Genomic DNA, 16,516 nt, shown 5'->3' with positions numbered 1-16,516 from the left:
TTTTTTTAGTGTTGATTGACTGAGATGTGTTGCAGCAACAAAACCAAAAACTACAATATCAAGGAAACACTGAGAGGAAAAAAAGGAGGAAATATTTTTTTAAATTTGTTTTCAAGGTATGTTAAGGACTGTGTGCAAATGCAATTGTACCGAAAAAAAAGATTTGAATGTCTAAAATTGTGAAAAGCAGTAGAAAATGACACAAGTATGAAGACACATATTTAAAACATTTATTGCAGTAGCTGTATAGAAGTAACAAGGATTAACTGTTTCATTATCTGTGATGTCAAACACCCTCACAAGTGGCACATACCGCAATAAGCAAATCACTCCATCCTACTTTATATTGTGACATAAACATGAAAGTGCTTCACAAACCAAATATTATATGCACAAATAAATTCTACAAAAATAAACACACACGCACACAAAATGAAGTTAATTTCAAAAAGCTATATCTTGTTAAGCATGCTGTTCCATTGTGTATTTTGCCATCCATGCTGTGGAAGAAAAACAAACCTTTTCAGACAGCGTTCTCTGCACATGCCTTTTTAAATACCTGTACTGTTATTTTTCATTTTAATACCTGTGCAGTTATGACTCAAAATTTGGCAAACAGCCAATGCATAAGGCATTTAATTGTGGACAATTATACTGGCCAAAGAAACGTCATTGTTGATTAAGAACAGTTTTTAAAATAAAGTCATGAAGGCACAGTGATTAAAATATGATTGTTACTTGTGTGTGTGTGTTTTTTTCTTTTTTTGTAGTGTGCAAAAAAATAATGGTCCCTGCGGAAATAATATACATATATATATATATATATATATACGTATACTTAGATATATACATATGTCACCAAATTCCAAATACTACTGCAGGATTGTACTGAATTGAATCACAATCTGACTCAAATCTATACAGCAATAAGATCAACATCAGATAAAACATTTACAAATATATTGCAACCCAATTGTTCTGAACACTTTCAAATTCAGTTTATAGAGTTTTCGTAGCGTTTTGCTTTTATAATGCACATATTGAGCACTGACATCCTTCATACATTTTGTTTGTTTAAAAACTGATTATTTATGATTTTATAATCACATGTACCATATGGGAAATAATTCCTGACAACCGCATTGTTTCAAAAGCAAACGCAAAAAGCGGTGGATTGAAAGAAAAAAAAAATGGCAGTCATGTTACAGGTGACTCTCCACCCCTGATGACTAAAGCAGTGATTATAGCAGTGACCTCTCCAAATCACCGTGGTTATTACAGATACGTGACAGTGGTTAATAAGTCTTATTTACAAACACAATGACATGAATGAACAAGCGTCTCCATACAGTGTTTTGAGAACATTGTCTTCTGAAATGTAAATCCATTTTCTTTGCTCGTGTCGAATAATATATACTAGCCGAGAACACCTCAAGAGCAACCACGTTACATATTTGTATATATTTCAGTCTCCCATGATAGTTTTTTTTTTTTTTTTTAATGAATGTCTTTTCATCCCACCCTCCCCATTTCAATCCATGAAGGTTAAAAAAAAACAAAAAACATCCTCAGCGTTGTTGACTTTGAGGGAACACTGCAGAAGCACTTTAGTTTTATGCTGTACATTGTACATGTGGCTACCACTATGCGGAAGCAGACGTGGTAAGAGATGATGAAAAGAAGAAATAAAAAAAAAAAGCTCCTTCTTTTGTCAGTTTGTGTTGTCACAACACACGGGCAAAGTCCATTTTAAAGCTGCTGGTCCTTGGGGCTATCTGGGCAGGAAGCGGTCTGGCAGGACTTCAAACTTACCAAAGGAATATCAGCCATGCCACTGCTTGTGAAGTGTCCCTCTTCGCTCCCAAATTGCTTCCTGTCACCAAAGTCCGACTGCCCGTTCTCTTTTTTCCAGGTTCGAGTCAAGGTATGTCCATTGAGAAATTTATCCTTGGGACCCCACTCCCTCTGCGACCCAAAACTGGACACGGGGGATTTGTGCTGCTGGTAGGACGCCAACGCCGGGGGCATCCAGCAGTTGTCCGAATGTCCGAGGACCAGGCATTCCTGTGTGCACATCTCGGAGGCCTCCATCAGGCCACGAGGTCCCAGGGGCCCATCTGAGGAGATGGGAAAGGGAAATCAGGTGAGTACATGTCAATGACACTAAGTTGTGGGCTTCATTCAAAATATCTTGTTTTTCTACATGTTGCAAAACATTTTTCATAGAGTGGCCTTCAAACCGCTCATGAGAACAGACCGGGGTGAACTATACTAGAAAATTGTATTGACTCGATTGAACGGGATTCATTATTATTGCTGCTCATTCATGTGTACAATATCAGAATGTATTTTCAGTCTTTGACAAAAACGTCTCCATCTGCCAAAACAAATCTAAGCCCTAAACGTGGAATTGTAGCTTGGCTTCAATCTTATGACACGTGAGGCTAACAAATGTGATGCCTGATGACGACTGTAAGGGAACATGGGGCTCATCGCAATAACAGGAAGTCATAATTGGTACACCAAAATTCCAAGCAAGGCAAAAACAATCATGGTTGTGTGCATAACCTCAGAATGCCATAATCAATGGCACCCATGAGATAGCAAGATGAATTTCTTAAATGAGATGGTCGACAAGTGAATAGACCTCAGGGGAGATATTAGGGAAGAGATCTGGAAGGGGAACTGAGTGTGTGTATGGACATGGTGCTCATGGTCGAGAACGCCGATTGTGCGTGAGCGTCATAATGATGTCTTTGCGGTTCGCGCACTTTAACCTGAGGAAAGACTATCCGTCAAATTGTTTGTAGAACTGGATGTGCTCAGATCACTGTTTGTATTGACTATGATCATCTTGTGTATTGATTTTAAAATGCAAATATTCAGTTGTTTGTGTCAGAAAGAAATAACGAGATAGGGTCCTTGTGTATATCCTTCATATATAAAAATTCACATGTGGTGGGCAGAAGATTGATTTGTTTTCTCAGAAGGTTTCATCTGTTCTTGCACAACAACTTTGTCAACAGGCTTATATTACATAAATGCTTGGCTAGTATGAACAAATTGCTCAGTCAGTCAAAACCATGTCAAATATACCAAAGGATTGTTTTAAACCTACGATGTAGCATTGATTACCAATGCTCCAGCTAGCCCCCGAGGACTACATGAGTAGCCCGCGGGCCTGTTTAAAAATAGCACACCAGTGAAGTGTCCACTTGAAAATCGTCATATTTGCAGAGAGGAATCAAAGTAAAGGCTCACTGCAGGCAAATGCAAACCAGATGGATTTCTTTTTTTATATATACGACCTGTAGCCCTCCATTCCAAAAAGGTTAATGGAAGGCCCTCCCTTGGTGTAGCATATTCAGATTAAATTTATCTGATACCTCTTCTGCTAAATAATTATACAACTAATTATCGTAGAGTGTCACTTTACTGGATACTCCATGCCTACATTCCAACTTTTATTCCTTTGTGGCCTCGGGCTTTTAACGCCTGAAATCAATGCACACCTACGTGTAAAACAAAACAAACCCTCCTCTTGTTTGGTCTTTGGAAATGACCTTATTTAAGAATCAGTGACCTCCAAGGCTTATCACTGCCAGGCGTTTTTGATTATCTCAGGGCACGAGAATATTGCCTTAACTTGTGCCTCACAATTTGTCTGACCTCTGTAATCACAACCAACGTGTTATCTATCTGTCACTCTTGTATTTTAGCTAGATAGACCAAAAGACTATTTCTTTTTTTGCGAACAACCAGGAATAGAATTACACGCCAAAAGCAAATAGCCGGTGGCTTCGTTTGGGTGCAAAGCCCTCGAGTGCTTTAAATAACACGGAGGCACAGGTGTTGAGGAATACAAGGAAATGTGTCTGACTATTACAGCACTGCGCAAATTCTGCAGATGTCCACAGAGATGGATCTCATGAAGACAAAGAAAAGCATTAGATTTCTTCCCGATACAACATTGAGAAGATGCACTCAGGGTTGCTCCGATAAATTCTGTAGAAACAGTTGAATAAATGTTATCCAAGAGCACTACAATTGTTGAGAGATGGACAATTGCTCAGAGCAGCATTCACATATTCTCTCATGGCCCTCCCACTCAGAAGCATGGAGGTTAGAAAAGAGGAGAAGGTTGTTTAAAAGTGAATTTGTGTTTTCTTTTTTGTCTGTTGGCGATAGCTAATGAGATAGTGTTTGGCTAATTAATTGGATGCACTCTATCAGTACTGATGTGCCTGGTGTATAGCAACAACCTACAGCCTCCACAAAGGCGGCAAGAACGGGCAGGGAGAGAGTAAACGTGATTGAGCACGGGGGATCTCGTGTCCATAGGGCTTGTTTATTTTTCCATGCTGTTAAGCATGCCCAGATGTTGCTATTTGGGAAAGAATGGAACTCTGTTTTGCCGGCAGATTGCTGTATCCAGCTTCTGTTCAAATAACCACATGGTAGGAGAACGCCAACTCTCAACCTTCTGCCTCAATGAGCTCCAACTTGGATATTAGTGTTGGGAAAATGACATTTAAATTTTGTTTTATGAAATAATTGTATTTCTTTTTGACTCCTCTAGTTGGCACTCTGTTGAGTTGTGATTACTGAAACCATTTTAAAAATCAAAAAAATGATTCATGAAGCAAATTTGAAGCTTCATATTGCCACCACTAAAACAGAGATACGCAAAATGATAAAGCCTGCCTCAATTCATTGATGTACTTCACACAGCTAAAAAAAAAAAGTGTTGTAAGCTATTTGGCAAAATGTACGAGTCATGCGGCTTCATGCAGCTTTGCAGCAAATTTTGTGATCTACAGAAAAGGCTATCTCAGGTTGGTTAAATACGATAGCGAACATATCATAGCCAGCCAAAAGACTTCCTCTGGAGAATACTAGTCCGGTTGATGGATCCTTTTTTGTGTTTCCTTTGAGGCCAGGAAGCGGCTTCTTGTGAGAAGAGATGAAAAGCTAGCGGGAATAACATCCAAAAAACAACTTGAGAATGGAACTGAGAGGTGATCAGAGAGATATATAAGAGCAACGTCAAAGTTGGAAGGGAGCAGAAAAAGGCTATGTGAGTTGAAGAAAACAACACAAAGCCTATTATTAACCCAACAACGGTTACATGTTTGTCAGATCGTCCCTGAAAATCACATTTCCACTTCACTGTACTTTATGTTAAAACGCATATAGAAGATGGGGAGACGATAAAATAAACTGTCATTTATTCATGTTCTGCATGCATGAAATCTTTGTGAATCTTTAATACAGTAACCACAGGGTACATGCATAGTGTGGTTGACCTATAGCTTGTTTCCAAACTCCATCCCATTTATTTTTGTGGTTGGGGTTTCTATATTAAAGTATAATGATGTTTGCAATTGTTTTTGGTACTTGGACTTCAGTTCAAATCCCCATCTTCATTTTTGGACAGAAAGTTTCTTGGATCAGATCCTAACGACAGGCTTTGGAATGTGCAATGTTATGTCAAATTTGCAGCAGGACAACACTGAGAGTGTTCCACGAGCCTAAAACTTTGCTAATGTACGGACATTTTGAGGAAAATAATTAAATTTACAAGTGAGGGTGATGCTACGGGTGACGCTACTGCGAGCTGTTGTGTAAACCGTTATTCGTGTGGTTACAGACTTTCCATTCAGTTCATAACTGTTTCTGTTCAAAATTCTCTTCAGGCTTATTTCTACTATACAGTATTTTAGCCAATTCTTAAATTGTAATTCATCACTCCTGGGAGAAATATACAGCAAGCGGTTTACTGCATGAATGCCGTGTTATATTCTCTATCTTATAGCATTGATATCTCACTGGAACAAAGTTTGTCCTTGCTTCGGCTGAGAAAAGATGCAGAAGGAAGACACCGTGATCATGTGCTGTCGTTCCTGGAGGGATCAGTGACGAGAATTAAACCATAAGTCCCTAGTAAAGGGCATCTTCCAGCCCACTGTTTGTTCATCCACCGCCTACGCATTCATTTTCAGTCTGTGCCGTGGAATATTACCAACAATTCAAATCCTGGGGTGAAAATATTTCCCCTATTACCCACCAAAATGTTTAACAAGCCACTATGGACCACTTCCAAAACTTCAAAAAAATACCATCCTATCACTTTGATGATTTGGCAAATAATCCGCGTGACTTGATTTTTTATTTTTTATTTGTGTTGTTTTATTCAGCCCCTGTGACAACATCAGCCATAGAAAGCAAATGTATTCTCACTGAGTAAATTTGGCAAATGGCCTCAACTTTAAAGTCAATTTAAATACATTAAAATATGATTAGTCAGTGAGAGCAGTGGATAAAACACAGATGTAAAATCCTGGCCAAGTAAGCCAGGTAAAAAAATAAAACAAAATCATCTCACGTTGAAGACAGTCAGCGGTCTTCGAGTTGACATTTTATATTAAGACAGTTTTATACTTTGGTATGAAGCAGAAACGGTGGTGATCATGCCATTCCTAAGATTTAAATCACACAAACCCTCACCCAAAATGAATCCAGGCGAATGAGATGAGGGTCATAAAGTGTTCATAGCCGGGCAGCTGCATGCAAAACTAAGCGTACATTCCCAAGCACAATGCCAAGCCTTTAGATAGAGTCGTGTAAATCCTTCCGCCTATGGAATCGGAAACCGAAGAATGGGTTCTCTGATCTGGAAACATGATTGACTTCGGTTCTGGGCAAGAACTCCTAGCCATGCCTCGTTTAACATTTCAAACGCTACAACACCAAGTAGGAAAAGCAAACCACGAAAAACTGCTGTACCTCTCGGGCCTGTGTCTTGTTTGTTCCGGTATTGTGAAAGGTCGATAGAAAAATAAGACTGAGGAATGAGCAAAGCAGACAACGTTAAGGCTTGCTGAGTGAAGTAGTGACAGACATGCTGTGCTGAGCCCGAGGGAATTTGGTAATAAAAGAGAACCTTGTCCATCTCTTGAGAGCTCTGTAATTGCAATTTGGTGGCAGGTATACTCTCTCATAATAATTGTCATCTCTGAGTATGATCTGCACACGTTAAAAGTGCACTAAATTAAACTCGTATAAGGCATTCTTAAAAATTAAGGGTGCTGATGCAGATAAATGGAATGTGGGAAATGGATGTTATGGATTGTTGTGTGATGATTTAGTTATTTTCTACCACTTCCTGTTCAGAGTCACGGGTGAGTTGGAAACATGGGAGTGAAGCAGTGCCTAGACTGGTTGCCAGTTAACCACAAGAGATGTGCAGACAAACAGCCATTATCACTCATATGCATATTCATGGGTGACTTAAATTAACCTACATTGTGCACACGTGCGATGATATGCAGACTAAAAAGGTAACCGTATAGCCATTAGCTTCATGTTAGTGTTCTACTTACAGCAAATGTATAGTAAATTATTTTTGTCTCCTGCAGCTAAGCACAAGCTCACGAGTCATCTCAAGGTAATCGCGTCACGTCGTTCACAAGCGTGACACCCCGCAAGACGGCAACTGTGTCAAAATTTACAGATTGGTCGGGCATTAAATTAGCTGTCATGGAAGAGGTTTGCGTGGACGAGCCTCAACGGAAAGGAGTGGAAGATGAGTGTTGGAAATAATGAATGTTAATACAATCAATTGTATCGCTCATAATCATGTTTTTTTTTTTTTAACTTGTTTATAAGGACAATTGTTCAATTATGGTGGGTGAGTTTGAATGAGGGCACAGTGACTCAAACAGTAAACTTTAGAAACTTAACTTTAAAAATTCATAGCAGAACAATTATGGGAGCTAAAATCAATGTTAGTGCTGACCGGTTTAAACTTGGAACATCGGCAGGCAACAGGAGGACCAAAAAAAATAAATAAAATGTGCCGTTGGTCATGCGCCGAAGTTAAATTCCTGGGCTGAATTTTTTTTGTGTAGCTTCAAGCTGTTTATTGGTCATGAATGTTCATTCAAAATACTTCCATTGTCATTAAGTAAACATAGGTTTGCTCACTTAATCTACTTCTTGACATTGTCCATCAACTCTACCGGTGTCTACCGAGTTGGCCTCACACCAATGCAGCCCTTAAATTGGTGTACCCAGTAGACCGCGTTTTATCCTGCCTAAGGATACAGTCAAATAAACGGAATTACCCTATTTTCCGGACTATAAGGCGCACCTAAAAATCTAAAATTTTCTCAAAAGCCGACTGTGCGCCTTATAGTCCGCTGCGCCTTATATATGGACCAAATTCCTCAATTGTGTCATGAAATCAACCATAAGTGGCGCGCTGAAGACTATGAATCATGAATCAAAAAGACTATGGATCATTATTTTGTGATTATAAAGTAATTTGTTGCATCTGAAGTTGAAATAAAAAAGATAAAATGGAGAATGATTTGATTAGGATTAAAAATCTGACACGACGCATTCATGGTGTGCCTTATATAAGGACAAAGTTTTAAAATGGGTCATTCAATGAAGGTGCGCCTTATAGTCCGGTGCGCCTTATAGTCCGGAAAATACGGTAGGTCCTAAGGACTTGTTCCTATTAAGGACCAATTTCTTTTCATTTGATTGCAAGGAGATGCCAGTTCACTTGCTGAGCTCTACAAAATTGCCCTTGAGCATTAATGCTGTCTCAAATGACCACAAGGCACATTCAAAATGGTAATAAAAACAAAATTGAAACACTATCTTCATATATATATTATATTCATAATTACAAGAATCATAAAAGGGAATTGAGGTTTGAAGGCTGTTTCAATAGGCAAAATAATCTGTAACTTCTCTATCTACAGTGTCTTTTTGATTTCATGAATTAAAAAATACTGCTTTGTGTTTCACTAAATGGGGACGTGCAATCATTGTTTACGTTGCAAGGATTTCCGATAGCTTTGGTGTTTACTACGTAATTAAACAATGAGATGAGTGCAGATGAGAAATGAGGAGTGACACTTAAGACCAAGCATGTAAAGTAAAAAAAGTGGCAGTTACCTTTTACATTGATTGGAACAGAGTCATAAATAGACAGCCAGTGGAAATTTGTGATTAACAGCCATCATGATTACATTTTGGAGCACAGGAAATAAAAGGCGTTAACAATTGTAAACACGGATTTTATTTGACATTTAAATGACTTCCTGGGTGCAACAATACTGGAAAGTCATTTTGTTTAATTTCAACACAAATGGCAGACTTGTTAAAATGAACTTGCATGAAAAACATGACCGTTTTACAGGGTTTAACACTTTCTGTGATTGATTGGGAAAGGGCACCTCGGTGATAGCTTCATCTGCAATGGAGCTTTTTTTTTTTCTTCCCCTATCACCGTGTTGGTATTGATGTGTGCGCCTGTGCTCACATTTAATGTCAGGACGTGTGTAACTAATTTGTTGTTTTTGAAGATGGCAGCAATTAATCTTTCAAATGACCTGGCAAGATTAAATGTGAAAAAGAGAGCATGCTAGGAAAATAAATGCCAACATTAGGCAAGAAATTACAAGATGACCTTAGTGAAGAATGATTTATAGATTCCTGAGTCAGGCAATTACAGCAGGTGATACCTTTGAAATTTCAAACCAAGAAAATCAAATGCGCTTCCCCTGTGCATTTGTCGAGGTTGTTTCTGTCGTCTTTTTTGAAGGTGTTCCAAATAACGGAAACATCTGCTGAAAGGTAAATATTAAACTCAAGGGCACGGGGGGTAAGAACTTGTTAATTGACCTGCATTTTATGAGTCCCGACATAAAAAAATATCATCTTGGAAGGATATTCCTTCATTTTTTTTCTTGCCCTTTATCTCGTTGGGTCTCACGGGCGAGCCGCCGTCTGTTCCGACTGATTCGCCCGGCGCTGCTCGGCAGTCAATCACGGGTAAGATTGTAACTATCTTTCTATTTTAAATCCTGTTTGGAGGAAACAATCAATCACACTAATCTGGAGGATTATGTGCTTTGGTTGTGTCTCTGAGGGCCCAATATGAGAATATTTTTATGATGCCGCCTTGTGTAAATGCCAGCATTGAGCACTCCTAAATCCTTACATCTGTGCCTACAATCAGGACTCTTCCCTGTTGGACTGACTCATTCCAGCATGCACGCTCGCTGCTAAGCGGCGAACATGAGGATGAAAGCGGTTCGGTTCCTTCCATTTGGAACGCTCCCCTCACCATCAGCCAAAACTCATGAAATGACATGGCGTGGGAACACAGCTTTTAATTACCAAGAAGACTATAATCGAGCAGAGACGGTGGAAGCAATCTAGTTTACGGCATTTTACTGTCCTTAATGAGATTGGTCCGCTGACCATAGAAGTCATATTTATCCAAGGCAGCTGACCAGAATACAAAAAGCAAAACTTTTGCGCCTCTTTTAAATAAATATTTGAGAATTAGAATGTTTTTTGTTTTTTTTTAGAATGATGCAAAGATGACTTATTCATGCAAATATAATATATAAAATCTTCATTTCGTAATGCTGAAAATATTTTGGAAAAAAAATGTATATTTAATATTTATTTAATTTAAAATGATTTTTTTAAGTCAATCATCTACTTTTAAAATGTATCCGGATACAAAATATTTTATTTTGTGCAACCACTTGATGAAACAAAATGGAGTAAATTCAACACAGCATTTCTTTTTTGAAAGAAAATGTTGCCTTTTGCAAAAATATTTCGTTTTCCTAATGTCAAAGAAAAAAATGGCTTGTTATTCTTTAAACACGAGATACAAATACAGATCCATACCAGGAGCTGTTCAAAATGTTTTCTCTACCATAAAAAAATAGTTTCCATTGTTAGATGCTGTCAATAACTATCATCGTCTCTATTTCTGAGTCTGACCCAGCAGGCCAGCATGTAAATTGGAAGCGTCCCTCAGTCCAAAAGCATTCCTCCTCCAATCCCCTCAATCATCCCATGTTTGATGAGTAGCTTTGTCTGTGCCCCTCTCAATGTCAAAAAATCAGCAGGCACTCTGACTTACTGATTGGGTCAAAGACCTCTGCCGCTGTGAGAAGGGAACCAACCGTGCGGCGGCGAGGACACACTCTATCACCCCGAGACACGCCGAGCAGTATTTCCGGAAGCACAAGTGGGAAAACAACAGTGACAGTCACTATAAACAAAAAGTACAAATCAATAAAAACGACTCCCCAAGACAGTAATATTTATTAAACAGTCAGATGAAAGGTGTCATCGTTGGCTTTGTCTTACGTTTGTTATTTTTATCCGACGTTCAATCCTGTGACACGTGAAGAAATGTGATTTTTAGATGCACTTACAAAGGAATGATAATAAAAGGCAAGCCACGTATGGGCCACGAGCGGAAACAGCCATCGGCCTTATTATCCTTTCATTTCCCTCTTCTATAAATGGCGTGCATTTGAATTATTTTAATTACGGCTCCTTGCTACAATTACCTCAAATTAAATTACTTTGCAAACCTCCGTAGAATACATAGCTAGTCAAGAATGGGATCATACTGCCGGGGATTTAACCTCAACTTCTCTTGAACACATTGTGCTATTGCCCCCACGACCTAAATCCAACTCCATATGGGACTGAAATATTGAAAATGCCTAAAAGCCCATTTTGTATCCATTCTAGAACCCAATCAGCCTTGAAACTCTTGCAAATCCCTTCTTCCCCGAGTCCTACACTATTCACCAGATTACAGAGAACAACGCTGCCTGGCAGGCATGCCACACTTAAATAATCTCTGGGTGAAATCCCAGTGTTAATGGGGTTTCTGGATCATGCCACCGCTTTGTGTGATGACGCTCGACGGCATACAGTAAGCTCCGGGAGGCAGGATGGCCAAAGCGATGGGTGATGGGGATAAAAGGGGGGGAAAAAAAGCACAACGAGTGGCCTTTGGAGAAGGTGGAAAATGGAGGGAGGGAAAAGAACAGCAAGGCTGCCAAGAAGTGGAGGAAAACAAGAGGCAGAGGGCGGCGAGAATTGAGAAGAGAAAGAGACGTTGCGGAGGCGAGAAAGTCCCTTGAGTGGGCCACAAGAAGCTCGCCAAGGTCTAAATGACATTACTCTGGATGTTATATCCTTGGTGGCCTAGGGTGGGCGTCCAGTGTGTGCCAGGAGATGCATAAAATCTTCACTGCTATTCATACCCTTCACTTCACATGACCCATAAACACATCCAGATGACACTTGAACCGTCGCATCAGAGCAGCCAGTGAATTCATTAGTGGATTTAATTGCAGTGCAATAATTGCTTTCATCCTTGGGATGTGGTGACGTGAGAAGAGCGGCAGACGATCGATGCCCACAGGTGAACATGTGCATGTTGCGGATTGGCTGCCGCGTTTGCAGTGCGCATTTGATTAGTTTGCAAAATAGACCAATCTGTTTCATGATCTCAAATCGTTTTAACCCCGGATGAACGAAAACGCCATTGATTCGTTCAATCGCTACGTTAGGCGCCATCTTGGCCACCGGGGGTGACGAAATTAAAATTGTAGATCCGTATGTGTTGCTGCACATTTTGTGTTCAGATATTTGTTGCTTAAAGAGTTTTAACTGCTGCAGCAATAATACTAGTTTCATAAACTAGTTGAATTACCTTTAATTATGCAGCCCAATATTTCGGAACCGAGAATCCCACTCGTTGCTAAAAGGCAATGTGGTTTGTTTAAAAGCTCAACAGAAAATCAGTGCACAACCATTTTGTTGGACATTATGACATTCCTGCATCCTTCCAAGTGTTTGGGTGCAGCGGACTGCGGTCCAAACAGCATTTTGTGTCAGGCTACAAGTCACTATGGCAAATTGTCCTTAGCAGTAATTAAGAGTACAAAGAGTAACACGAGGTTGTGTGTAAGGCCTTTGACATTACTAATTGCATTTATTTTAAGACTCGACCTCGTAGCTCCAGCGCAATTCATTAGAATCACAAGAAGCCTGAATATCCGGAACAATGGATGTCAAGTTGGTGTAAATAACGCAAGGTTTGGAGGGTTTGTATAGAATAGCGAGCTGTAGGGGAAGATAGACCAGGTAATTAGCATAAAAGGGCATCAGGACTGACCTATATAATCCCCACCTTTCATCATATGCCAACACAACAAGGATTACTCTTTGAGCATAATATGCAGCCAATATGCAAAGGTAGCTCAAACTGATGATGAATATGAGAGAGTTTCGATATTTTGGGTTTAGGACGTTTAGTGTGGCTTTTTGTCTTGATCATCTTTGGGAGTTGGGAAAGAGGGCAACACCTTCCGTGTGATCTGCAATGAATGAATAACGTTGTTGGCTGTGTGATGAATTATTTTCTTTTGATAATTAGTGACATCCATGCCACTAAAATATTAACTGCTACGGTATATAAAGTTTGGCTTAAAGAATTAAAAGGCATTTTTTTCCTGCTGTTTTTGCGGTGCATTAAAATGCAATTCCAATGACGACACTCTTGGCCTCAGAGAGAACATCTGCGAGGTGTGTGTGAACTTGGCTGTCATTGATCCCATTTCCGCTTTGAACACTCATAAAACAGTCATTTTCAGACTAAACGATTTATTGTGGCGCCAAGTGTCGGTTCTAGTCCGAGCCGGCAGGTAAGCGGAGTCATGATCAAATGTTTGATCTCTCTCATGATATTTCTAGCCCGCTGCCTTTGCTCCAAGAAGCTCCCTTTAGAGGCATACATCACGCTGTGAGACGACTCCACTTTTTTCAATAAACGATAAAGACCGTCTTATTACCTAGCCATTAAGAACGTAACATTTTGTTAAATGAACTACTATTTAAACCACTCCTTTGAGCTCTGAGCCAGATTCAATGAATCTCTGCCGCACTTTAATCAACTCTGGCTCTGCTGTTCCCCCACACATCCTTTTCATGATTAAGAAGAATAAAAATTCATAGTATTTGATTATTCCAAGTCTTAATTTAAAGGGGAGCTAAAGTCCCCCAAGGGCAATCAGACATACATCAACATCCACCCTATGAAATATCAATATAATTTCTATTTCAGGCCAAGTGGAAATGACACGAGACTGTGAAAAGACATAAACTAGCTGTCGCTTTCGCTTTCTTTTACCGCAGTCTTCAGCTTCCATCATTTCCATTTACGAGCATCTTGACCCCATTTATTTGAGCCGATAAAGTGTTTTATGAACGTTTTCATGTTCTAAAAGAAAAACAAAGATTACCGCGGGGCGCAATCAGGACAACAGGAGCGGTTACTTGGCATTAATGTCGCCATTGCTTAACCTGTCAGCCCTGATCCTCAGAAAAATAGTGACTCACAGAGCTTTTGGCACTAAACCGTCATGAATGCTGAATACGCGGCGCAAATGACATAATGGCCACAACGCAAACAGCCACGTCCTCTCTTGGCTTTCAAACAGCTCTCGTACCCAAGGGAAAGGTCACAACGACCCATTTTTAAAAGCCTCAACGCCAACTGAGTCATATCGTGGGGGCATCGTGGCTGATCGTGTGACATCGTGGGCCTTTACTCGGAGCTGTCAACAAATGTGAGGGCTTGTCACTTAACTCATTCACTGCCAACCCAGTTCATATCTTTAACGTCTATAACCGTCAATGGGACTAAATGTCACTTCATTTCAAACCTTCTCACAAAGTTATGAAGTATGAATCTTTTAATTACTCATCCTATTGAAGTCACATTAAAAACAATGATGTGAGTTTTGTTTTGGAGCCAGCTATTCTATGACTTTTTTTTTTTTTCTTTCAACTTTGAAGTTTCTGTTGCGGTTTTGGAGTGCAGCAATCGTCAAGCAAACATCTGCTTTATTTACGCACCACGGATTGGGATGCTATCCAAGTCGCATATGGCCCCGCTGATACGATAGGTTTACTCTCTTTCTCTTCTGCAAACCCATCTGCTGCTCTTCTTACATCATGCCACGCTGTGCACTTTGGCTCGTTTTCCTCGGCAAGAAGTCATTTACAAAATAAAAGTTGGTTCTAATGTGCAGTTGGAGGCTCCATTAGATTTAGTTAACAGTCTTTACCTTAGTGTCAATGTGCAGTTGTTTAAGTTAAGTCGCCATAGGCACATTGCACTGAAGACTCTTTTATTAAGTATGAAATGATTTCAAACTTCTCTGTTGTTCACGCATTCACACTTGTTGCTCTGCAGTACCAGAGATTTGGTCCATCCATGCAGATTGCTTTTTTCTTGCACTTGACTGTGAGAAGACTTCAATACAGAATGTGTATAATGAGGAGATATTGTTTTTCAAAAACTGGTCCATAAAGAGCTCAAAAAGCCTGAATGTATTATAAAATAAACAAAGCCACTTTTTGGTTGCGTAATGTAACAGTTGAAAGTATTTTCAATGATAGGATGAGTTTAGTCCAAAATAGTTTTCTCTTTCCGGCAATTGTTCCATTCTACACCAAATTCTCGTCCCCTCACATATAAGTTACTATTTCTAATAGTTAACTGCAATCTACATTCCAAACGATATCACAATGTATATTAAAAAAAAAAGAAACGTGTTAAAAACAATGTTTTTTATTCTAGTGGGGAGAAAAAATCTTATTTTTATCCAATACCTCTCCATTTGTGTATTCTGTTTTTTAAGCAGCCTATTTGATGGGCCTATTTATGAAACGGCAACAAAGAGACACGCAAGAAAATGCTGCTTGTTCCCCTGAGCATAAAATAAGGAAATTCAATCTTGCCTTAGAATTCAAGCACCGAGGCGAGTGTTTAAGCAAAGTTCCAGTTTGAACGCAGGTAAAAAGCTGCTTTCTGTTCAAATGTGACTTTGAAATACATCATCTGCTGTGAGCTGTATACAGCAGGTTTGCTGAAAATATTTTCTCGACTTAGCATGGATGACTTGACTTCTTATTCACTTGAGAAAGCTGAAGCGTGAGCCTCTCATTCTAAAAACCATGAAATTTGCATCTCATCACTTTGAGCTCGGTGTCAAAGGGAGAACAAACACAGAGCAAACAAATATCATTATGCAGATCGGCATCGAGTCGGTTCGCTCGCTATCTTCGATCTCGAGTCTGCCTGCATGCAAATGTCATCCCATTCGTGACGATTTTTGAAAATCAATTCAAATTAGCGCAACGTGACAAAAGCCCTCCATTGCTGCGACGACCCATTCGCATTATGCCGCGCTATGAAAATACATCTGCAGGTATAACAGGGCTAAAGTTAACTCGGGAACGATGTCACGTCATCTTATCGGATTTGTTCCTTGGTGGCGGGTGTAATTCAGCCTGGACAATTAGCTTCAGCTTTTGCTTCAGGCTCTCGAGAGCAAGGGACACGGCGCTGACAGACAGGACTTTTATTCCAGCACCAGACAAGGGCTGTGGAAAGGGGCTCCTTTTTGGCATTTAAAACACCTCCACTCACTCCCGTGTCATGGGAGAAGTGACAGACCTGACAGGCTCGGTCCCTCGGGAGCCAGCAGGCGTCTTTCCAATCTCCCCGGGTCAGTGCGGAGGTGAGACGCCAGTGAGGAGCTTCTGGCTAGGAACACTAATTATCATAGCTGCCTTGCATTTAGCAACACTGTGTAGAGCACAA

General features: G+C 39.8%; 1 protein-coding gene across 2 annotated transcripts in view; it reads right to left on the bottom strand.

Moving 5' to 3' along the window:
- Positions 1 to 220: 220 nt before the first annotated feature.
- LOC133153154 (protocadherin-9) overlaps positions 221 to 16,516 on the bottom strand; it is a 108,163-nt gene continuing 91,867 nt past the window's right edge. For both annotated transcript variants that reach the window (XM_061277237.1, XM_061277238.1), the window contains exon 5: positions 221 to 2,117. In XM_061277237.1, coding sequence (XP_061133221.1) covers positions 1,750 to 2,117 — 368 coding nt within the window. In that variant the 3' untranslated portion in view covers positions 221 to 1,749. The remainder of the gene's footprint in view (positions 2,118 to 16,516) is intronic.

Source organism: Syngnathus typhle, linkage group LG4, assembly GCF_033458585.1.
Source record: "Syngnathus typhle isolate RoL2023-S1 ecotype Sweden linkage group LG4, RoL_Styp_1.0, whole genome shotgun sequence".
Taxonomy (NCBI): domain Eukaryota; kingdom Metazoa; phylum Chordata; class Actinopteri; order Syngnathiformes; family Syngnathidae; genus Syngnathus; species Syngnathus typhle.
Note: the sequence above shows the minus strand (reverse complement) of the source record. Positions and strands in the feature narration are given on the sequence as shown.